Source organism: Chiloscyllium plagiosum, chromosome 31, assembly GCF_004010195.1.
Source record: "Chiloscyllium plagiosum isolate BGI_BamShark_2017 chromosome 31, ASM401019v2, whole genome shotgun sequence".
NCBI classification, from domain to species: domain Eukaryota; kingdom Metazoa; phylum Chordata; class Chondrichthyes; order Orectolobiformes; family Hemiscylliidae; genus Chiloscyllium; species Chiloscyllium plagiosum.
In genome coordinates this window covers 32,056,773-32,076,377 of record NC_057740.1, presented here as the reverse complement: position 1 = coordinate 32,076,377, position 19,605 = coordinate 32,056,773, and the positions used below count along the sequence as shown (strand labels likewise).

Below are 19,605 nucleotides of genomic sequence, written 5' to 3'. Positions count from 1 at the left end.
GTTAATCTTTCATATACATGTTGTTTACTTCAATTTTACTCCATTTCAAACCATGCAAACACGTTAGAACCTTCAACACAAGCCAGCCAGTATGTATTAGCAGAACATGACACTATTCAAATTTAGTATCCTATGCAAACATCATTAGGTTGCAATTTTGTCAAGTATATCAGCACAAAAATCTGAAAACTATATGCCATAACGCAAGTGTACTTTTTATTTATAAACATATCAAGAAAACAAATAAATGACAATGCTCATGAATGTTTGCATATATGTTTGTCAGCCAGACAACTACAGCTCAAATTCTGTATTGGTTGTCAAATATATGTTTGACAAAGTAAAATAATTTTAGGAACTTCTACCAACCCTTACTTTTGTTTCATGAATAACTTGGAGACAGGTAGAACAAAGCACAAGTTATCAGAATTCATTTCGGATGAATTTCAAGATGTAATTCAAATCAACTATCATCTTAAAAAAAAAATCAAGCAGTAAAATATCTTTCACCATTTATGTACTTCAATCTGCCCAATGTGCTCAACACAGCTGGACAAAATGAGTTTGATCCAACTGAACAAGACTAAAGCTTGGAAAAGGCGAGGTTCCAGTTTGGTAAAATGACCACCGGCTCAAAAACTGAAGCTGTACCTGTCAACAAGTACTGAAGTGCAGTTTTGGTGTCCAGGGGAGTGTTGAACTGGGAAAGAAGGGTGATCAACCAGAACAGGAGCAGTCTTTACACAGTCAAGGTGGAAGAACACCCAAGACTGAGTTTCAAGATCATATGAGCAGGGTGAAATGTGGTCCCTTGTGAAACTGAGATATTTGATAATCTTTCACTTAATGTATGGATGGGGGGATTTATTATGAAATCTAATGGATCTGTTTGACGTGCACTGTGGAATGTCAGTATCCATGTTACGTGTAGGAACAACAAATTCATTCTGTGTAAAAAACAAACACCAAAAGAACTGCAGTTACTGGAAATGTTGAAACAAAAACAGAATTGTTGGAAAAGCTCAGAATGTCTGACAGCATTCATGGAGAGAAATCAGATTTAACATTTCAGATCCAGTGATCCTTCTTCAGAATTTGGTATGCTTGCCTTTATTGGTCAGTGCATTGATTATAGGAGTTGGGAGGTCACGTTGCAACTGTAGAGGGCATTAATTAGGCTAGTATTGGAATACTGCATGCAATTCTGGTCTCCTTCCTTTCAGAAAGATGTTGTAAAACTTGAAAGGGTTCAGAAAAGATTTCCAAGGATGTTGCCAGGGTTGGAAGGTTTGAGCTCGAGGGAGAGGCAGAATAGGCTGGGGATGTTTTCTCCTGGAGCGGCAGAGGTTGTGGGGTGACTTTATAGACATTTATAAAATCATGAGGGGCATGGATAAGTTAAATAGACATGGTCTATTGGGGAAGTCCCCAACTAGAGGGCATAGCTTTAAGATGAGAGGGGAAAGATTTAAAAGGGACCCAAAGGGGAAACATTTTCACACAGAGGGTGCTATGTGTGTGGATTGAGTTGCTGGAGGAAGTGGTGGGGATGGGTACTATTACAACCTTTGAAAGACATTTGGAGAGAGAGTTTGGAGAAGATTTGTAGCTCAGGTTGAGGTTCTGGATAAAAATATTTGCTTACTGAGCTGGAAGGTTTGTTTTCAGATGTTTTGTTAGCAAACAGGGTAACATCATCAGTGAACCTCCGATGAAACACTGGTGTTGTGACCCGGTTTCTATTTGTGTTCAGGTTTCCTTGGGTTGGTGATGTCATTTTGTGATGTCATTTCCTGTTGTTTTTCTCATAGGGTGGTAAATGGGGTCTAAATTGGATGTATTTGTTGGTAATGTAAAAAGACCCTATACAGACAACAGGCAAAGCTAATGTAAATCACAAAATACCTTGCAACTGTAACAAACACTACATTGGACAAACAGGCAGAAAACTAGCCACCAGGATGCATGAATATCAACTAGCCACAAAAAGACACGATGGGTTTTTGCCCCGAAACGTCGATTTTCCTGCTCCTCGGATGCTGCCTGACCTGCTGTGCTTTTCCAGCACCACTCTCATCTGGACAAAAAGATATGACCCTCTCTCACTAGTATCCTGACATACAGATGACAAAGGACACCATTTTGACTGGGACAACACACCCATTTATGGACAAGCCAAACAGACACATGCACAAAAATTTCTAGAAGCATGGCATTCTAATTGGAACTCTATCAACAGACATATCGACGGATCCCATTTACCACCCTCTGAGAAAAAGAATAGAAAACGATATCACTACAGGAAGTGATATCACCAACCCAAGGAAACCTAAACACAAATAGAAAGCAGATCACTAACACCAGTGCTTCACCGGAGGCTCAGTGTTTATGTGACCTAGTATGGTGACAAAACGTCTGAAAACGAACTTTCCAGCTCAGTAAGCAAACTTATATCCAACATCTGAATAGGTATACAAGTAGGAAAGTTTGAGGAACATGGGCCAAATGCCAGCAAATGGGAATAGGCGAATTTAGGATTCCTGCTTGGCCTGGATAAGTTGGACCTAAGGGTCTGTTTCTGGGATGTATATCTCTGACTCTATAAATAATTCTGAAACTAAAGTTTCTCGCCACAAATGTTGTCAGAGATTTTTAAGCAATTTCTGTCTTTGTGTGTTAGAATACAAGTTGTACATGTAATGCAGGTTGCACTACCATTTAACACTGTACTGCAAAGTTTGTTTGTTTGTTCAAAACCATGAATCTTGGATCTCTCACTTGTCTATATTGAAAAATCAAATTTTACAAGTCCCTAACCAGGCTGTAACAAATTTGGAGTCTGGTTGGGATCGTAACACTCAAGTAAACACTATCAATAAGAAAGCAAACTGCTTCACAGGCATCCCATCCACCACCTGCAAAACAGTGACAAAGTTTGTATCATCCATAATCTGTAAAGTGTGACGAATGCTGGAACATAGATTTAAATCTAAGAAGGTGGACAGATATTTAATTAGTAATGAGTTGAAGGGTTTATGGAGAGTGGGCAACAAAGTGGAGTTGAGGCCAAGGTAAGATCAGGCAGGATCATATCAAATGACAGAACACGCTCAAGGGGCTGAACTGTCTACTCATGCTTCTTATTCTTCTGTTCTTAAAGTTATTATAATACACAATGCAACAACTCATCAACACTACAATAGTTCCTCTCCTATATGGAAAGGATAACAACTAGCACCACCATGTGCAAATCAACTCCAATTGTAAGTCACCTTGAGTTGAAAGTTTGTCGCTAATATTTCATCAATGCTGGGTGAAAATACTCATCTCCTTACCCTAATAGTACTGCGGACCTATATTTACTAGCGTACAGTGTTCTCATGAGCAATTGGGACCCCGAATATAAATGCTGCCCAGAACATTCACCCCACTACTCAATGTTTTAATGTTGTTATTTTCACCTCTTCAAATAGCTGGAGTGAAAGAAAAACCATACCTTTCAACCCATCTGTGCCACATTTCAAAAACACCAAATTATCATTATAAATGTGCTTAAAACAAAGATTATGCATAAAAATCCAAGTTAATTTTCTGGATGTCCAACACCATAAACTAGGCATCCTCAATCCCATTACGTTTGGAAGTGCAGTGGACATGTCACTAATGAAATTTGTTTGAAAACCAAAAGAACTGCAGAGGCTATAAATCAGAAATGAAAACAAATCGCTGGAAAAGTTCAGCAGGTCTGGCAGCATCTATGGAGAGAAAACAAAGTTAATGTTTTGTGGGCGATGACCCGAAGTTCTGAGGAAGATTCACTTGACCCAACACATTAACACCGATTTCTCTTCACGGATGCTGCCAGACCCGCTGAGCTTTCTCAGCAACTTCTGCTTTTGCTGATGAAGTTTGTTTGTTTAGCTATAATAGACTAACTTGTCGCTGTAGAGCCCATCTGGTATAAAATGAATTGAAATTAACTTCACATAACTGCAAAAAAACACAGTATTTAAACACAAAACTCTGCAGATTAGAATTGTACATTTCATTATACATTGATATTCTAATTAACTCATCTTTCCTCACAACTTGGGCGTTACTTATTTAAATAGGTCAGTTAACAGCTAATTCCTCAAAGAAAGCAACACTACATTACAGCCCATGAATTCTTCAGTAATTTACATGATATTGGATTTTCTGCTTATTTTCATTCTCAATGCAGCAGGCTTCAGCTTCTTGATGTGAAATGGTTACTCAAGCACCTATTGTTCTTTAACCTTGTTCATGAGGCCACTGTGAATCTTGGTTATCAACACATACTGTTACAGACCTCAAAGACAGTACCATTCTGGGGTAGCTGCAGCTTCTTAATCACTTCAGATTAGTAAATGCGTCGTGGGCCAGAAGGCAAACTTTCTGACTGATGGATTAGCATTGATGAAATTGTGCCATCAACACAACAGTTCTGCCTATTTACGTATTCTCACATAACCACAGTGACATTATCATGACTACATTATGGTCTCCTTTCTCCGTATCTGCAGAATGCTTCATCTTTAGGCCTGGGTCATACAGAGATTTCTATTTTGTTTCTCAAGTATAGTTTATCAAAACCGATGCTCACACAACCTCAACTATGATCATAGTAACATCACACTTAATCAACCTTTACGTCAGCTAAAATTCTCAATTGCATCCACTCAAAGACCAAGGTTTCCCACATCATATCGAGAGGTGAGAGTGAACGCCTTTGGAGGTCAAGGCCGCATTTGACCAAGTGTGGCATGAAGGAGCCTGAGCAAAACTGGAATCAATGGGCAAACTCTCCATTAATTGGAATCATACCTGGTACTTAGGAAGATTGTTGTGGTTGCTGGAAGTCAATCATCTCAACTCCAAAACATGTCTCGAGCTCCTCAGGTTAGTGGCCTAGGCCCAACTATCTTCAGCTACTTCATCAATGACTCTCCCTCCATCATAAGGTAATGTGGGAATGTTTTCCAATGATTCTACAATGTTCAGCACCATTTGTGACTTCTCAGATACTGAAGCAGTTCAAATGCAACAAAATTTGGACAATATCCAGTGTTGAGCCGACAAATGGGAACTAACCTTCACGCCACACAAATGCCAAGCTGAATTGCAGAGTGTGAGCATCACTAGCATTTTATTACCTATTCTACACATCCTTGAAAAAAAAAAGTGTGATAGAGGGCCATCTTTAGCAGCTGCACACCAGATGACAACAGTACCTTCACAATTCTGTTTGAGCAGAAATCCTCAAAGTCCCAAAGAATTAGGAACTGTGATATATGTCCACTGGAAAATGGAGTGTAACATGAATGAAAGATGATAGCACCACTATGCATCGACTGCCTTTTTACTTCCGTAGTCACTGCATGAATTGTTACCAAGAAAACTCAAAAATGATAATGTATATATATTATGTGCCACAATCATGGTATACTGGTGGAGGGAGCAGAGAATGTTTAAGCATGTGTTTTTCTAAGGTTGGTGTCAAGCTTCTCAACTGTTGCAACTTCTAGATGGTTTCAGGTATAGCATTCTTGACGAGCCTTGCAGACCAAAATTCTTTCGGAATTAGGGATAACCCTGACAAATACTGAATAACTTGCCTCTTACTTGCTTTAGTCGCCACTAACTTGCCCAGGTAGGTTTCTCATCAATGCTGAAATCTATCATGTCTCCAACCATATTTACAATTTCAATCCCTTAAATAGTCAGGAAAAAAGGAATCAAAGAGAAATCAAAAGCCAGCTTTTCCAAGAAATTCAGATAATAGGATAAGCAATGACTAAATGTGATCCTTTTGTCCCCACAGATTAGATTATTGTTTTGAATTTGATCCCTGATTTCTTATTTGCTATTCATGCTTTTCACCATATGGAGCGAGATACTTATCCTGCTTGCATCAGAACCTGCGAAGTGATGCAATAATTTTACATATGAAGATTGAGCATTGGAAAATGTGAGCAAAATCTTCTGACCTGTGTTGGAAACCACATCTCAGATCCAGGTCAAACTAAACATTACCCACTGAGTAAACTTCGAGCTGAAGTACAGCAGAATTCAAGAAACCTGGCAACCAACAGCAGAATGGATTGGCGCTGAAAAGACAGAGGAGGCTTCAGATGGGTTTGTGGGCAAGATCACATTGGCTATGTGGGTGAACCAGGGTGGTCAGTCAAGGGGTTCAATTATATAACTAGCCTGGAGTTAAGTTGGTTTCAGTTTCTCTGACAATTGCTCATTAACTAGTCAACTCAGTGCCAGAAGTCCCAAACAGATTAATAGAGGATCAGGGATAGGGTATAAATAAAATTAGCTTAAGTAAATAACCAACAATGTGGAGATTAATGGAACTGAAGAGTGACAAACCCCCAGGACATGATTTGGAGAATCTGGTGTTGAATTGGGGTGTACAAAGTTAAAAAAAAATCAAACAACACCGGGTTATAGTCCAACAGATTTATTTGAAGTACTAGTTTTCAGAGCACTGCTCCTTCATCAGGCGATTGTCACAACCAACTGTTAAAGAAGCATCGCTCCGAAGGCTAGTGCTTCCAAATAAACTTGTTGGACTATACCCTGGTGGTGTGTGATTTTTTAATCCAGAACTTGATGGTTTCTATCTACAGGTATTAAAAGGAGGACATAGTAAAGCACATTGCCAATGCCCTAATCTTTCAGAGTTCCTGCATTCAGGAGTTGAACCGATGAACTGGAAATCTGCTCATGACACTCTGCTCCTTAAGAAGGGCAACAGAGCGAAACCAGGGAATTACAGACCAGTTAGCCTGATATGAATTGTTGCAATCTATAGTCAAGGATATGGTAATTGATAAAGTTGAAACATTTCAGTTAATTAGAAACAGCAAGCAAGGATTTATGAACAGTAGGTCATGTCTGACAAACCTCTTTTTTTTTGAAGAGATGACAAAGGTAATGAATGGAGCTAGGTTGAGGGACGTTTTTTAATGTGGACTTCCAGAAGGCTTTTGATGAAGTCCCACGAGTCTGTTAGCTGAGATGGAAGCCAATGGAATTAAACTTAAATTACTAACAAGAGGAGGAAATTGGTTGAGTAACTGCAAATGGAGTTGGAATAATGGGTAATTACTGATATTGGGAGGACACAACGAGCAATGTTTTGGGGGTTCAGGTGCACAGCTATTTAAAAGGCCATAAATAGTCATGATGATTAATAGCATACTGGCCTTTGTATCTAAGGGGCTGGAGTACAACGATTCATATGTAATGCTGCAGTTATACAAAATCCTTCTGAGTAGTGGCAGCAAATGTAGGCATCATATTTAAGCAGGTTTATAAGGACTCTGGATTTTAGGGGTTAAATTGAGGAGAGAGTAAACAAATTAGGCTTTTATTCTCCTGAATTTAAAAATGCTAAGGGTTGATCTAATTGAGATCTTCAAATCGTAACGAAGATAAACTATTTCCGTGGGTTAAAGATTCTAGAATGAATTGACACAATATAAGAATTACAGCCAGGCCATTCAGGAGAGATGTTAGAAATCACTGTTACATGCAAAGAGTAATGGAGATGTGGAACTCTTCCTTAAATGGCCATTGATGCTAATTCAATTGTTAAATTTAAATCGGAGATAGACCCATTTTTATTAAGCAAGAGCAACAAGGCATCGCTCATGGCAGGCATATGGAGTTCAGGGACAGATCAGCCATAATCTTATTGAATGAGACAGTAGGCTCAAGGAGGTGAATGGCCCATTCCTGTTCCTATGTTCCTCAGGGAGTTGCAACAATCCAAGGTTTCAACGAAATTTTGGGAACATTTTTGGAAGGTTCCAGATAAGGTCATGGTGCAATTTTCAACCTTCCAGGTAATTACCATGGAATCAGCCATATTGGGCTTCCATGTGGGCCTGACCCGCAATTCCCATCTGCAACACTGAAACAACCATCTGCCCATCAGAAACGTCGACAACTGTATGACTCAAGTATATCCATAGGAAATTTAGCTGATTTACCAGAAAATTATACAAAGGGTGTAGTCTTAAAAACAGTGCAATATTAACAATATAAAAACAATTTTAGTCATGAGATTAACAATGCAGAACAAACAAAGCCCTTTGGGAGGGTGAAGAAAAATATTCACCCCATTCCTGTGTCTAGCACTCAGATTAACACCTTTCAAACAAAAACAGAAATTTTGGTTAAACTCAGGTGGTCTGGTAGTATCTGTGAGGAGAAAGTATCACTGAAAAGTCACGGGATTCAAAACATGATCTCTGCTTTCTTCCCAAAGATGCTGGCAGACCTGCTGAATTTCACTAGAAATTTCTGTTTTGGTTTAAAATCTCCAGCATTCATTGTTCTTTGTTTTATTACTGCTTTCATTGATTGGCTTGCTTTCATTTTTAGGTCCACACTTTTCTGATTTTCTGCTTTTCCTTCTCTTGCTGATGTGGTGTTTTACAACTTCTCATCAAATTCAAAACATCGTGTATCAATTCCACTAACAGCCAAGTAAGCAGAAATTGCATAGCAATTCACATGACAAAGACAGATTTTAAACATTTTGTTCAGTAGTCACTTAAGAAAATAAATGTTTTATTAAAATGTTCTGGAGTCATCCTTAGTATAAGTATTAGATAGCTACTGAATTTTTTTTAAAAAGTGGTCCTCTAATTAAAGAATTTGGACGTGTTTAATGCATTAATATCACCTTAGACGAACTAAGTTTTCCATGTCTTCTTCAACTTCCAGAACAGCACCTGTCTTTCATCATCATGAAATGTTGCTTAAAGATTAGTCCACATTTTCACTATCTGAAGGTTCATTTTCTACAGGATTATCCTCATCAGCCTCATTCATCTTAAACAAATCCCCAACTAACACATCATATACTATCCCACACCTCAACTCCTCAGTACCAACCAGTTAGTTATGCAATCAGTATAAGGATTTTAAGACGAAATTCCTCCTCTTCAAATCTCTTCAGTCAATGCTCGATTCCAGGTCTACAATTTCATGCAGCCTTAGGCCAACATTTTTACTATTCCATTATCCAGTAAATGCAGATATCTAATTTCTCCAATACTGATGGAAAAACCTTCTGCCACCATTATCCTTCCATTTTTGGAATTCTTTTCATTGAATTACATCTCTCTTCATCTTCAAAAAGCCACTTCAAAATTCACCTTTTATTATTTCTTCAGTGACATCTCCAATTTTCTGCACTCATGAAGATCTGCTCAAATGCAAAATGTCCAACATAAATGTGAGTTATTGCTGTCAGGCTTAACTCAAAAAAGCTGAACACTTGGCTTAAATAAAGCTTCTTTCATGATATCAATGACCCTTCTGACTGCTCTATTCCACATCCTGACAAATTCATAAACCATTCATGTAGAAAACAAAAATTATGATACGATCAAGCTACTGTTTACGTTTTTAAAGTGACCCTTAAGCCTAATATTGATACTAAATGTAATTAAATATGTAAATCAATCTAGAAGCACATTTTAACATATTAAGCTCAACCACAATGTGGCAGCAAGTTGGTTAGAAAATGTCAGATGTGCTGCTCTTTCTTCCTCCCAAACTTATATTAATCTATGTCATAGTGTGGTTTAATTACATGAAAGTCAATTTATCCTTTACAAGTGAATAATGGTAGGTTAATCATGTTTGCAGGAAACCACGATTTTAAATTGACAATAATAGTTGCGGAATTTCTGTCTTCAACTATGGTAAAGAGAGTCCACCTGTACAAATTTACACTATTTAAAATTATTTAAATCTACAGGTTTCAGCCAACACCGAACACTATTCAGAGTAATGGAAAACACTAATTCTCGAATCAGATTTTTTTTCTGTGCAAAGTTAAATAATATTTATCTGTGGGCCAAAACAAGTCAAAGTACTCAAAATTTTACATGTAATTGGCATAGCTCCAAAATTAAAAATTAGTCAGCAATGCAACTAATCTACAACTACCAGATTTTTGAACTCTAGTACTTACTACCTAAGTCAAAGTTGATTTTATTTGAAACATTTGCCCCATACATGGACTGGTATCACAATACAACTTTGCTGGACAATGTTACGCTCTCATTTAAGAGAAAATTCCAAACTCAAACCCACAGACTGAATTTACAGATGTCAACTGCATTAACTAGCAAGATAAGATTCTGATATTCCTCTCTTAACCAAAATGAATATTTTACTTTTATTTATTTTAAAATATATCTAAAAGTTGAGAAATACTTCAAAAAATTATGCATAGAGGGTTAGTATGTTTGCTTTCATCTTCACACACACTTTTCCAACCTTACAGGACATATTGGCAAAGAGGTTGGAGCATTAACTATACCAATTATCAAGCTGTTTGAACATGAATGCTCCTTCTGCTGCCAATGAGCTATGGAATGGGACTTGAACCCACAACTTTTGGCTGTGAGGGATATTGCCACTGAGCCAATGGCCTTGAAAAAAAAGTACAAGCGAGTCGTCAAAGTAAATTTCATTGTAATCACTGAGGAAAGCTGCATCAATTTAGGATTTGATTCGATTTACAAGTCGTTCGACTCTAATACACGTTTTGTCAATGTGAATTGCTGTAACATGATTGACGAATAGGGGACGGTGTTTCTAAAGCGCAAACTTTAAAAACGCGTGTTGGCTATAACGCGATTGCATTGCCAACACTTTAAATGCTATTTTTATTGTGCAATTTTTATATAGCACGGGGTTGCACAAGAACGCAACAATTGCGTTGTAGAAGAAATGCCAGTATTGTTGTCATGTCTACCTCGGTACAGTAAAAAGTTTTGTTTTGTATCTAGTACAGGCAGATCATACCAAAATGCGTAAAGGTAGTAGAACTGAGTAGGGTATACAATGTTACAGCTGCACAAAGAGCGAGATGAACATTAAATTTGAAATTTGTAAGGTCCATTCAGACGTCTAATAATGGCAGTGAAGCAGTTCTTGAATCTTTGATCCGGGTGTTTAAGCTTCTGTATCTTCTGCCTGACAGGAGAGGTTGGAGCAGATTACAACCAGAGTGAGAGTTGTCTTTGATTATGCTGACTGCCTTTCCAAAGCAGCAAGTATAGATGGAATCAATGGATGGAAGGTTGGCTTGCATAATGGACTGGGCTGTGTTCACAACTCTAGTTTCTGGGCAGAGCAATTGTCATATCAACCCATGATGCATCTGGAATGAATATTTTCTATGGTGCATCTATAAAAATTGCCAACAGTCTTTATGGACATGCTGAATTTCCTCAGCCTGCTGAGGAAAGAGGTGGTGTCATGCCCACCTCAGCTTCATTGATGCAGATAGGAATATAGACTCCACCCTGCTTCCTGAAGTCAATGACCAGCTCCTTCATTCTGCTGTATTGAAGGAGAGGTTGTTATCTCCATAACACGCCAACATGCACTCTCTTTCCTGCATTCTGTCTCGCCATTGTTTAAAATCTAGGCTACAAAGGAGGTGTTGTCAGCAAACTTGTAGATTGAGTTAGGATGAAATTTGGCCACACAGTCACAAGGGTACAGAGAGTACAGCAGGGGCTGAGCATGTAATCTTGCAGGGTGCCAGTGTTGATGATTGTCATTAATTAGGTACTGTTGCCTATTCTTACTGATTGCAGTCTGTGGATCAGGAAATTGAGGATCCAGTTGCAGAGGCACAGTAGAGACCCATGTCTTGGATTTGATGAGGTCAGGAGAATTGGCACGGATTTGAAACAAGGAGAAAAGACTTAAAAATATGAAACCGGAGACGAATGGGTTAACTGGTAATTCATCACGACCATTCTTACATCCACAAATTCGTCTTCAAAACAACTTTTGTCATTGATTCGTCTTATGGGAGACCACTACTTTTGGGAATTAGTGCTTACTGTAGGAATGTACAAGTTTCAATCTTTTCACATTGGAGCCTCATTTAAAAAAAGTACTAACTGACAATCTAAGCAAGATATCAGCTTCAGCTTAGTGTAAAAAACTTAACCTCAGAATCCACAACAAAGCCTACCAGCTAACCACAAAGCAGCATTAATGAAGTTGTTCATAGTTCAAATCTATTCAGGAACCAATGTTCACAGTATGCATTATAGAAGCTTCCCAAACTAGTATAACTATTTATTAAAAACCTAATTCATCTGGGAACAAAAGTTTTGTATTCTCGAGATAACCTGTTTTTCCAGTGAGCAAAATCCAAAAGAATTCATAAATATACTAAATATAAAAAACTAAAATCTTTCAGCAGGTCAAACAAGGGATAAAACAGTTGAGGCAGAAAATAGACTTGCAAGTAGCCTTTGGGGAGGGGAAATAAATAGTTTATGAAGCAAAGGGAACTAAAATTATGTTGTTAAATAAAACCATTTACAAGAAAACATTTACGTGAATTTGTTGAATTCTGTGCATTCCATAACTTTTACAGTCACCATAGCCTCAAAGGACCATAGGGCTACTCTCACAACAGTGAGAGATAATTGGTGGTGATTTAACTTGACTGTCACCACATCTCAGGCTCAGAGTGAGGTTCAGAAGGCCAGTGACCTCAGCCAGTACATGCTACTGGCGTCACTGCATCAGCCATCCAGCCGACCGAATTAACTGATTCCCACAAATCATAACCAGTAACTTATAATCAAAATCACAAATAAGAGGTGACCATTCCCTTCACAGGTAGGGGGGAAAACACTGTCTCACTAAAATCAGCTGAAGTGGACTACAAAATAGATAATGCCATAAGTCACTGTGGATGCTGACAACTAACATTAAATTACTTAGTTCTAACATTCTACTGATAGTACTGAAAGTGCACTTATAATAATAATAGCACGAAAAAGCCTTAAAGCAAACACCCAGTCTTAAAGCAAACACCCAATTGCTTAAATTTTTCTTATCTTACTTACTCATGCAGAAGTTATTCCAAGTATTAGAGAAGTATTTTATAGAACAGAAACAGGGTATTCAGTCAACACTTCCGTGTCAGCATTTATATTCTGTATGAGCATTCTCCTATCCTTTTTTATGTAATCCCAAATTCTGACAGCATAATCCATACAAGCAAGAAATATTGTATTCCACATATATAGATCAAGGTCTGATATTGCTACTACATGCTGTATAATTAACATTTAATTCATTTGCACAGACTTAGTCTATTTGAAGTTATTTACTTAAAACTACAAAAGTGCTACATTTTGGCAGCATCCAATTCATTTTATTCATCATGAATTATTTTTTGAAATGCACTCATATACTCTCCAAACAATGTGACATTCCTACTGGAAGAACTTCACATTTACAGACACAATGTCTACAAATTCATCTCCTCAAACTGCGTTCTATACTTAAAACACACAAGAACCATCTGCAAAATTTCTGCGTAATGTTTGGTGTACCTTCAGTTATCCATGATTATTAACTTTCAAAAGAGAAAATTATCCACCACACATTTAAAATCGTCATCCAGCAAATGGAAAAGAGTATACACAGTGATACTAGAAAACTAGAAAATGCATTTTAAAAAAAATTCAATACCAAGATACGAAATGGAAAATTGTAACTATGAATTTATGCCAATCCTCTATCCAGGGATTTTTACAAAACTGTCTTTTGTTTCAATTTGTAAATGATATCTATATACAAAGATATAATCATATTTTATGGTAATCTGAAAAATCTCAAGCACTTTCCCCAACTGTGTGTATTTCAGTCAAAATACAAACAATGCACAGTAAGATACATTTAATTACAGCAACTAAATTGATGCATACACGAAATTAATCCTCAATACCGAGGAACTACAACTATAATGGAACACCCGTTCAGCACAATTTATTAAAGACAGTTCTCAACAAATCTTAAGTACAAAGTGTTTCACTATACACAAGTTCACCAAAAGGTAAATCTGCTGTATAGTGCAAAATAATTGCATTCATGAAAGACAATTACAGGGTCCATATCACTCCATCAATGTCAAGGACGCAGAAAATGTTATTCTACAATTCTTTGGTCTCCAGTGACTTCCTACTCCCCCAATGCCTTTATCATATTTCTAAATTCTCATTCAAGGTTACAGAACTCTCTATAGCTTCATTCAACCATTGATTTTGGCTTTCCCTCGAGTCACCCATTTAGTCTCTGCCATTTTTACACTCTAAATGTCTCTCCAAAATCCTCAATTTTAGCATATCTTGTTCTATTTTCAAAGGCCTCCATACACATTTCATTTTTATTCATGGTTTTGAAAATTTCTCCTTTCTTTCCCTCTCTTTGGATTCCCACTTAAACACGTCAGAATTTTGCCTCAGCTCATCTGCTGCTGAAACTGGACTTTGCTACCTTGAACTACTGCATCATATCATTGACCAACATCCAACAAAACCTTACTCAGGATTCCAATTATTCAAAACTCTGTCCATAACCCAACTCATACTAGGTTCTGTGCAGCTACCATCATTCTACGCAAAGATCTTCATTAGTCCACAATTAAGCAACACCTACTTTAAAATTTTCATCTTTGCTTTCCAAGCCATGGCCTCCTGGAGCCCAACAACCTTCCACCGGACTCTTCTCCAATTTTGGTCTTGAACATAGTCAATTTTAATTGTGGAACCACTGGTGACCATGCCTTCAGCTCTTAGGGCCCTAAAGCTCTAGAAATCCCTCCATTTCACCCTCATTATTTAAATATGTGCCTTCGATTAAACCTTTGGTCATCCGTCCTCAATTCATGCAGCTCAGTGATTTTTTTATGGATTCCTTGGACATTCTATTATATTCGAGGTGCAAAAAAATGCCATTGCTCTTGTTTGTTCCACCAAGCACTGTATCACTGTATCAATACAGTCTCTCCCTTCCCAAAATTATCCAATCACTTCATTACTGCAAAACCTCTCTTGGTGCATAGTGGAACAAAGTACATATTATTGCTACCTTATGCCTTAATTTTAACCCTAACCCTGTTTGTTCACTTGGCATTTGTACCATGCAGGACATTTAAAATATTAAACACTTATTGGGTGCAATCCTGAGCATATCTGCAAATGACTTTATGATGAAACACGTATTATTCCGGAGACTGCCCCAAAAATTAGTAAATAAGCTCAATATAAAACATCCATAGATGTTCCATCTAAACTGTTCTTCAAATTTAAAAACTCTGACCTTTCTCAAACATATGCTTGCTTAAGGACTTCAAATCAACCTTAGAGCAGGGACATTGTATCACTTCTAAACCAAAATGTGTGTACACATTCCAACCCACCTAGAATATACTTTGATACATATTTTGTTGTCTGTTACACTTTTTAAAAATGTGAATACAATAATATGAAAATATTGAATTTAAATTCAAATTTTCATTGCAGTAGTTGTGACAATGCCCAAAACACCTGGCAAAAAAGAAACTTATTTTACAAGTGAAACAGACCTCAAAGCCCAATTATAATTTTTAAAATAATACTTTAGAACACCAAATTTATGCCATTAGGTGACCAAACACATAACCTCCCAAAACACAATTTGTTTACACAGATCTTCCCAACTGAAGATTTAGATTTTAAAGTTTGCAAAAATACTTCGTTGTTATGAACTCAAATTATTACACTACAAAAAAAATCTAAAAGACTTAAATATGTGCCAAAGTTCAAGTTTTCCATGATACTTCTAATTTCTCATTTCAAACTGTTCTACCATAATCACAAATGAACAGTAATCCTCTTATTTCATTGTGTTATAATGTACAAAATGGGATTGCCAGACAACATTCAGAAGAAAAAAATCTAACTGGGATACTGATTTCATTCTAGTAAGGAGGAACTGTATGAGAATTTCCCAACAAATTAGAATGATGAGAAACGGCCCATTTAAATATCAATATTTTTACATTAATGGTGTAATTTCACACAGTAAATATATTTAACTTTTGATTCAGCATTTGTTTTTGACATGCCACATGTTACTGCTAGGAATTAAATGGAATTTTTTTGACATTTTTCACAAATCAGGGAGTGCATAATCAGTTGGAGTGTAAAACTCCCCTTGCACAGTTCAACAACATGCCTCAAGTTCAGCTTAAAATCATCTCAACATACTAAGTAAAAAGACTTCCCACAACAGCTCTGTAGTTTAAGAGAGTGTCCAGTTACTGGAACACTGAGCAATGCAATATCTTGTGGTGGACAGATTCGATCGGCTGAATGGCCTACTTCTGCTCCTACATCTTATAACTTCTGTATCTCAGACATAACGTGATTGAAACATGTTCCTATGGATCTATCACCACTCACTTGTCTGGAATAGACTTCATACTAAATTCTGAATATCTGAGTTGAAAGCACAAACATTTCACCAATCACAACATAAATCTATCTCCCTTCTCTTCTATGAAGGCCAAAAGGCCGCACTTGCACCTCCTCTTCATTCCCCAAAATACATAAATGTAGTTGTGTTCTGAAATATACAACTACATATAATTACAATAAACATTACTCATTTACAATTTGCAAACTTCAAGTTACAACCATTCTTTTATATTGGTTCATTGAGTACGCAATCTAATAACATTCAAAATGTATTTTCTGTTTAGCAAAATGACAGTTGAAACTAAATAAATGCCAATCAACTTCTATGATAAGAAATTACTGAATGCGGTTTCTAAAACAATATGTTTAAAAAAGGAAGAGAAATAGAACATGATGCGCCAGAGAGTGGGGTTTGTAGCTTTTCATTCAGTTCGATGCATTCATGTCATTAACTGAAAGACAGGCACTAAACATTTCTGGTTGGGGGAAATTCAGACAGCATCATTCCCACACAACTATATTTGGGTCCACCTCCAGTCACACTGACAGAAGCCCAAAACCAAGCTGCACGCGCATCCTCTTCCTGGAACAAACTGTAATCTGCATCAAGACAAACTGCAAGGGAAGAAATATAAAGTTAAACCTAGAAAACAAAAATATTGAACTGATTTTTCTTAATTATTGCCACAGATCAACACAGTCTGGAGTCACAAGAAAGATAATGAAAACACGGCTCCTGTTCAAAATTGATGAATGACAAGGAATGGGCTTTAACGTCTCATATTTACATAAACTGAAATATATATGCTTGTAATACTGAATTCACTGCGAGCATCTGGTAATGCTATCAGTTGAGTGTTGAAGGCAGGCAGTATTCCTCACACTTTCGATATCTATCATGAAAAGCAATCTCAACTTTAGTCACTTTTCTTGCTAAAGTCAATCTTTCTGATCACCAAACACACAAGGGTAGCCTGATTTATTAGACCTCTTCATAAAGGCAAGCTAAATAACTGTTTCTAATTCCTCTAACTGCTGTACAAAGATCATCACTTGAAAGGAGTCTCACTTAGTTGATGCTCTAGAATGCGATGCCCTTTTTTGCACCTGTATATCTAAAAACACTGGTATGGCAATAGTGCAGTATTGTAGGGATCATCAGTATTATGAAAACATTGCTCTCCTTGGATTTTCACATTTTCAAACATTAGGCTGGAACATTGGAGAATAACATTTCCAAGTCTTGTTTGAATTAACTGATTTAATAGCTAAATTTAAAGTCTTAAGGTACAATCATGATAAGTTTAGTAAGACTTTGAGCGTGTCATCGGAAAGCAAAACCTACAGTCTTCCTTCGAAAAACTTAAACCACACATGCAAAGACTTTAAACCTTTAGTATTTTCAGTTGCATAACAAATTGATCCCCCACTATTACAAATCTCGAAACATCTGGAAAAAGCCTTCATCTAGATTTTTTATATTCCAGCATGTCAAAACCACAACGGAACAGGTTTACAGAAATAGTGAATGCCCTAACATAAAAATGGCAGAGCTCACTACACAAAAATACATCCCAAAGAATTCAAGTGCAAATTACATAACCAGCTAAAAATATATATTAATTTAACTTCAAGCAAAAGAAAATTAACTTGACAAGCAAAATAATTAAACATTAAGCAGCTCAGTTAAAATTAAATTTTATTCCCAAAACACTTTAGAAATGAACAAAATTGATTACATTTTAAAATATAATTATCTTAAATTGAAACAAAAAGAAACAAGCTAGGTATCTGTAAACTGTTGGCATTGAAAACCCCAGGCCTTTCCTAGGCCTTTCTATGACTTATTACCAATCCCCTCGGCTGCTGCAGGAGGGCTAACAGTTGCAAACACCAAGACGGGGTGAGATGAAATGAAATGTCAAAAAAATCCTTGTTTAAAAAAAAAGATGGAAGCCACCCTTGATTTACTAATTTTGAGGGGTGTGTGCTAATGCCCAAACTGAAAAATGAAACCAGGACGATGATAAGGAAAGGAGGTGGGGGCGGTGGTAGGTGGACTGAAATCATGGGGATTACTAGCAACAAACAAAAATAAAGATGCAATATAACATGAAGGAATCAATGAAGGCACTCCCCCCCCCCTTCTTTACAATCCCCTCCACACCTTATTCCTCATGGCTTTTCTTACCCAAGAGTAGCAGTTTCAGCTCCCTGCGTGCATCCCGCTTATCCCTGCGAAGCTGCCTTTCTATCTCGGCGTTAATTCTCTTGGATTCTTTCGCCTCTTCACTAAGGCAGCACGCCATGATAGAGTCGAGAGTCATGAAGCCTGAGGTATTTTGGGGATGATTTTCTCCTCACAGAAAGGCAAACATGAAGGGAAGAGGGGAAGGGGAGGCGGAAGGAATTCCAAAAAAAAACACTTCACAAAAGACCCCCGGGTTATTTTTTTCACTGTGGAGACATAACCCTCCTCCGTCAAATATTTTTCCCTCTCAAACTCTTGACCACCTCCTCTTTTCCCTTGATGTTTTTCCTTCAGATTTTTTTTAAATCGTCTTTTCTTCTAATTGTCCACACATATTTTTTAAAAAAGCAAAACAATAATAAAATGTCTTCCCCCTCCTCCTCCTCAGCGGACTCTTACTCTCTCTCTCACACACATACATACACCCCCACCCGCTCGAGCCAACTTGACGGCCGGAAGCGAAGGCTAATGGAGTGGGTGGAGGGGGGGAAGACAGGACAATGCGCAGGCGCGCCGTTAGCCCTGAGCGGGAATGTGGGCGGAGAAAGGGAATGCTGTGGGTAAAAGGAAGTGGGGGGAAACGAGTGAGTGTCTGAGTCTGCGGAGGGTGGGGTGAGAGGAGGCGGGGAAACTGTATTTGACTGGCGTTGCCTTCCAACCAATGGCGCCGAGGATTGGCCGGCGCCCACCGACCAATCGGGAAGAGGTAGGCGGTATGTCCCCCCCACGAGCTCCGACCGTTGCTGTTTGGCGCATGCGTCTTGGGTGGAGGCGCGTCTCTAAGCTTTCGTTTAGGTACGGGCTGTGAGGGGAGGTCAGTGTAGAGAGCGTCGAAGGGGTTTTTGTGATCTTCTGGTAGTATTTGGACCAGGAGTGCCTTGGTATCAAGTCCTAGCCTAATATAAAACAATGAATTTCGGACGCTAGTAATCTGATACAAAAGCAGAAATTGCTGGCGAAATTTATCAATTCTTAGGAGTCACTGTATCTGGAATGTTAAGTCTGTTTCTGTCTCTA

The 19,605-nt window shown here is 37.8% G+C and overlaps 1 protein-coding gene across 1 annotated transcript in view; it reads right to left on the bottom strand.

Annotated features, from left to right (window-relative positions):
* The window catches only part of LOC122565383 (guanine nucleotide-binding protein G(q) subunit alpha), a 112,564-nt gene extending 93,387 nt beyond the window's left edge, over positions 1–19,177 (bottom strand). The window contains exon 1 of the mRNA XM_043721311.1: positions 18,529–19,177. Within this exon, the coding sequence (XP_043577246.1) occupies positions 18,529–18,664 (136 nt within the window). The 5' untranslated portion in view covers positions 18,665–19,177. The remainder of the gene's footprint in view (positions 1–18,528) is intronic.
* Between the last annotated feature and the right edge of the window lie 428 nt (positions 19,178–19,605).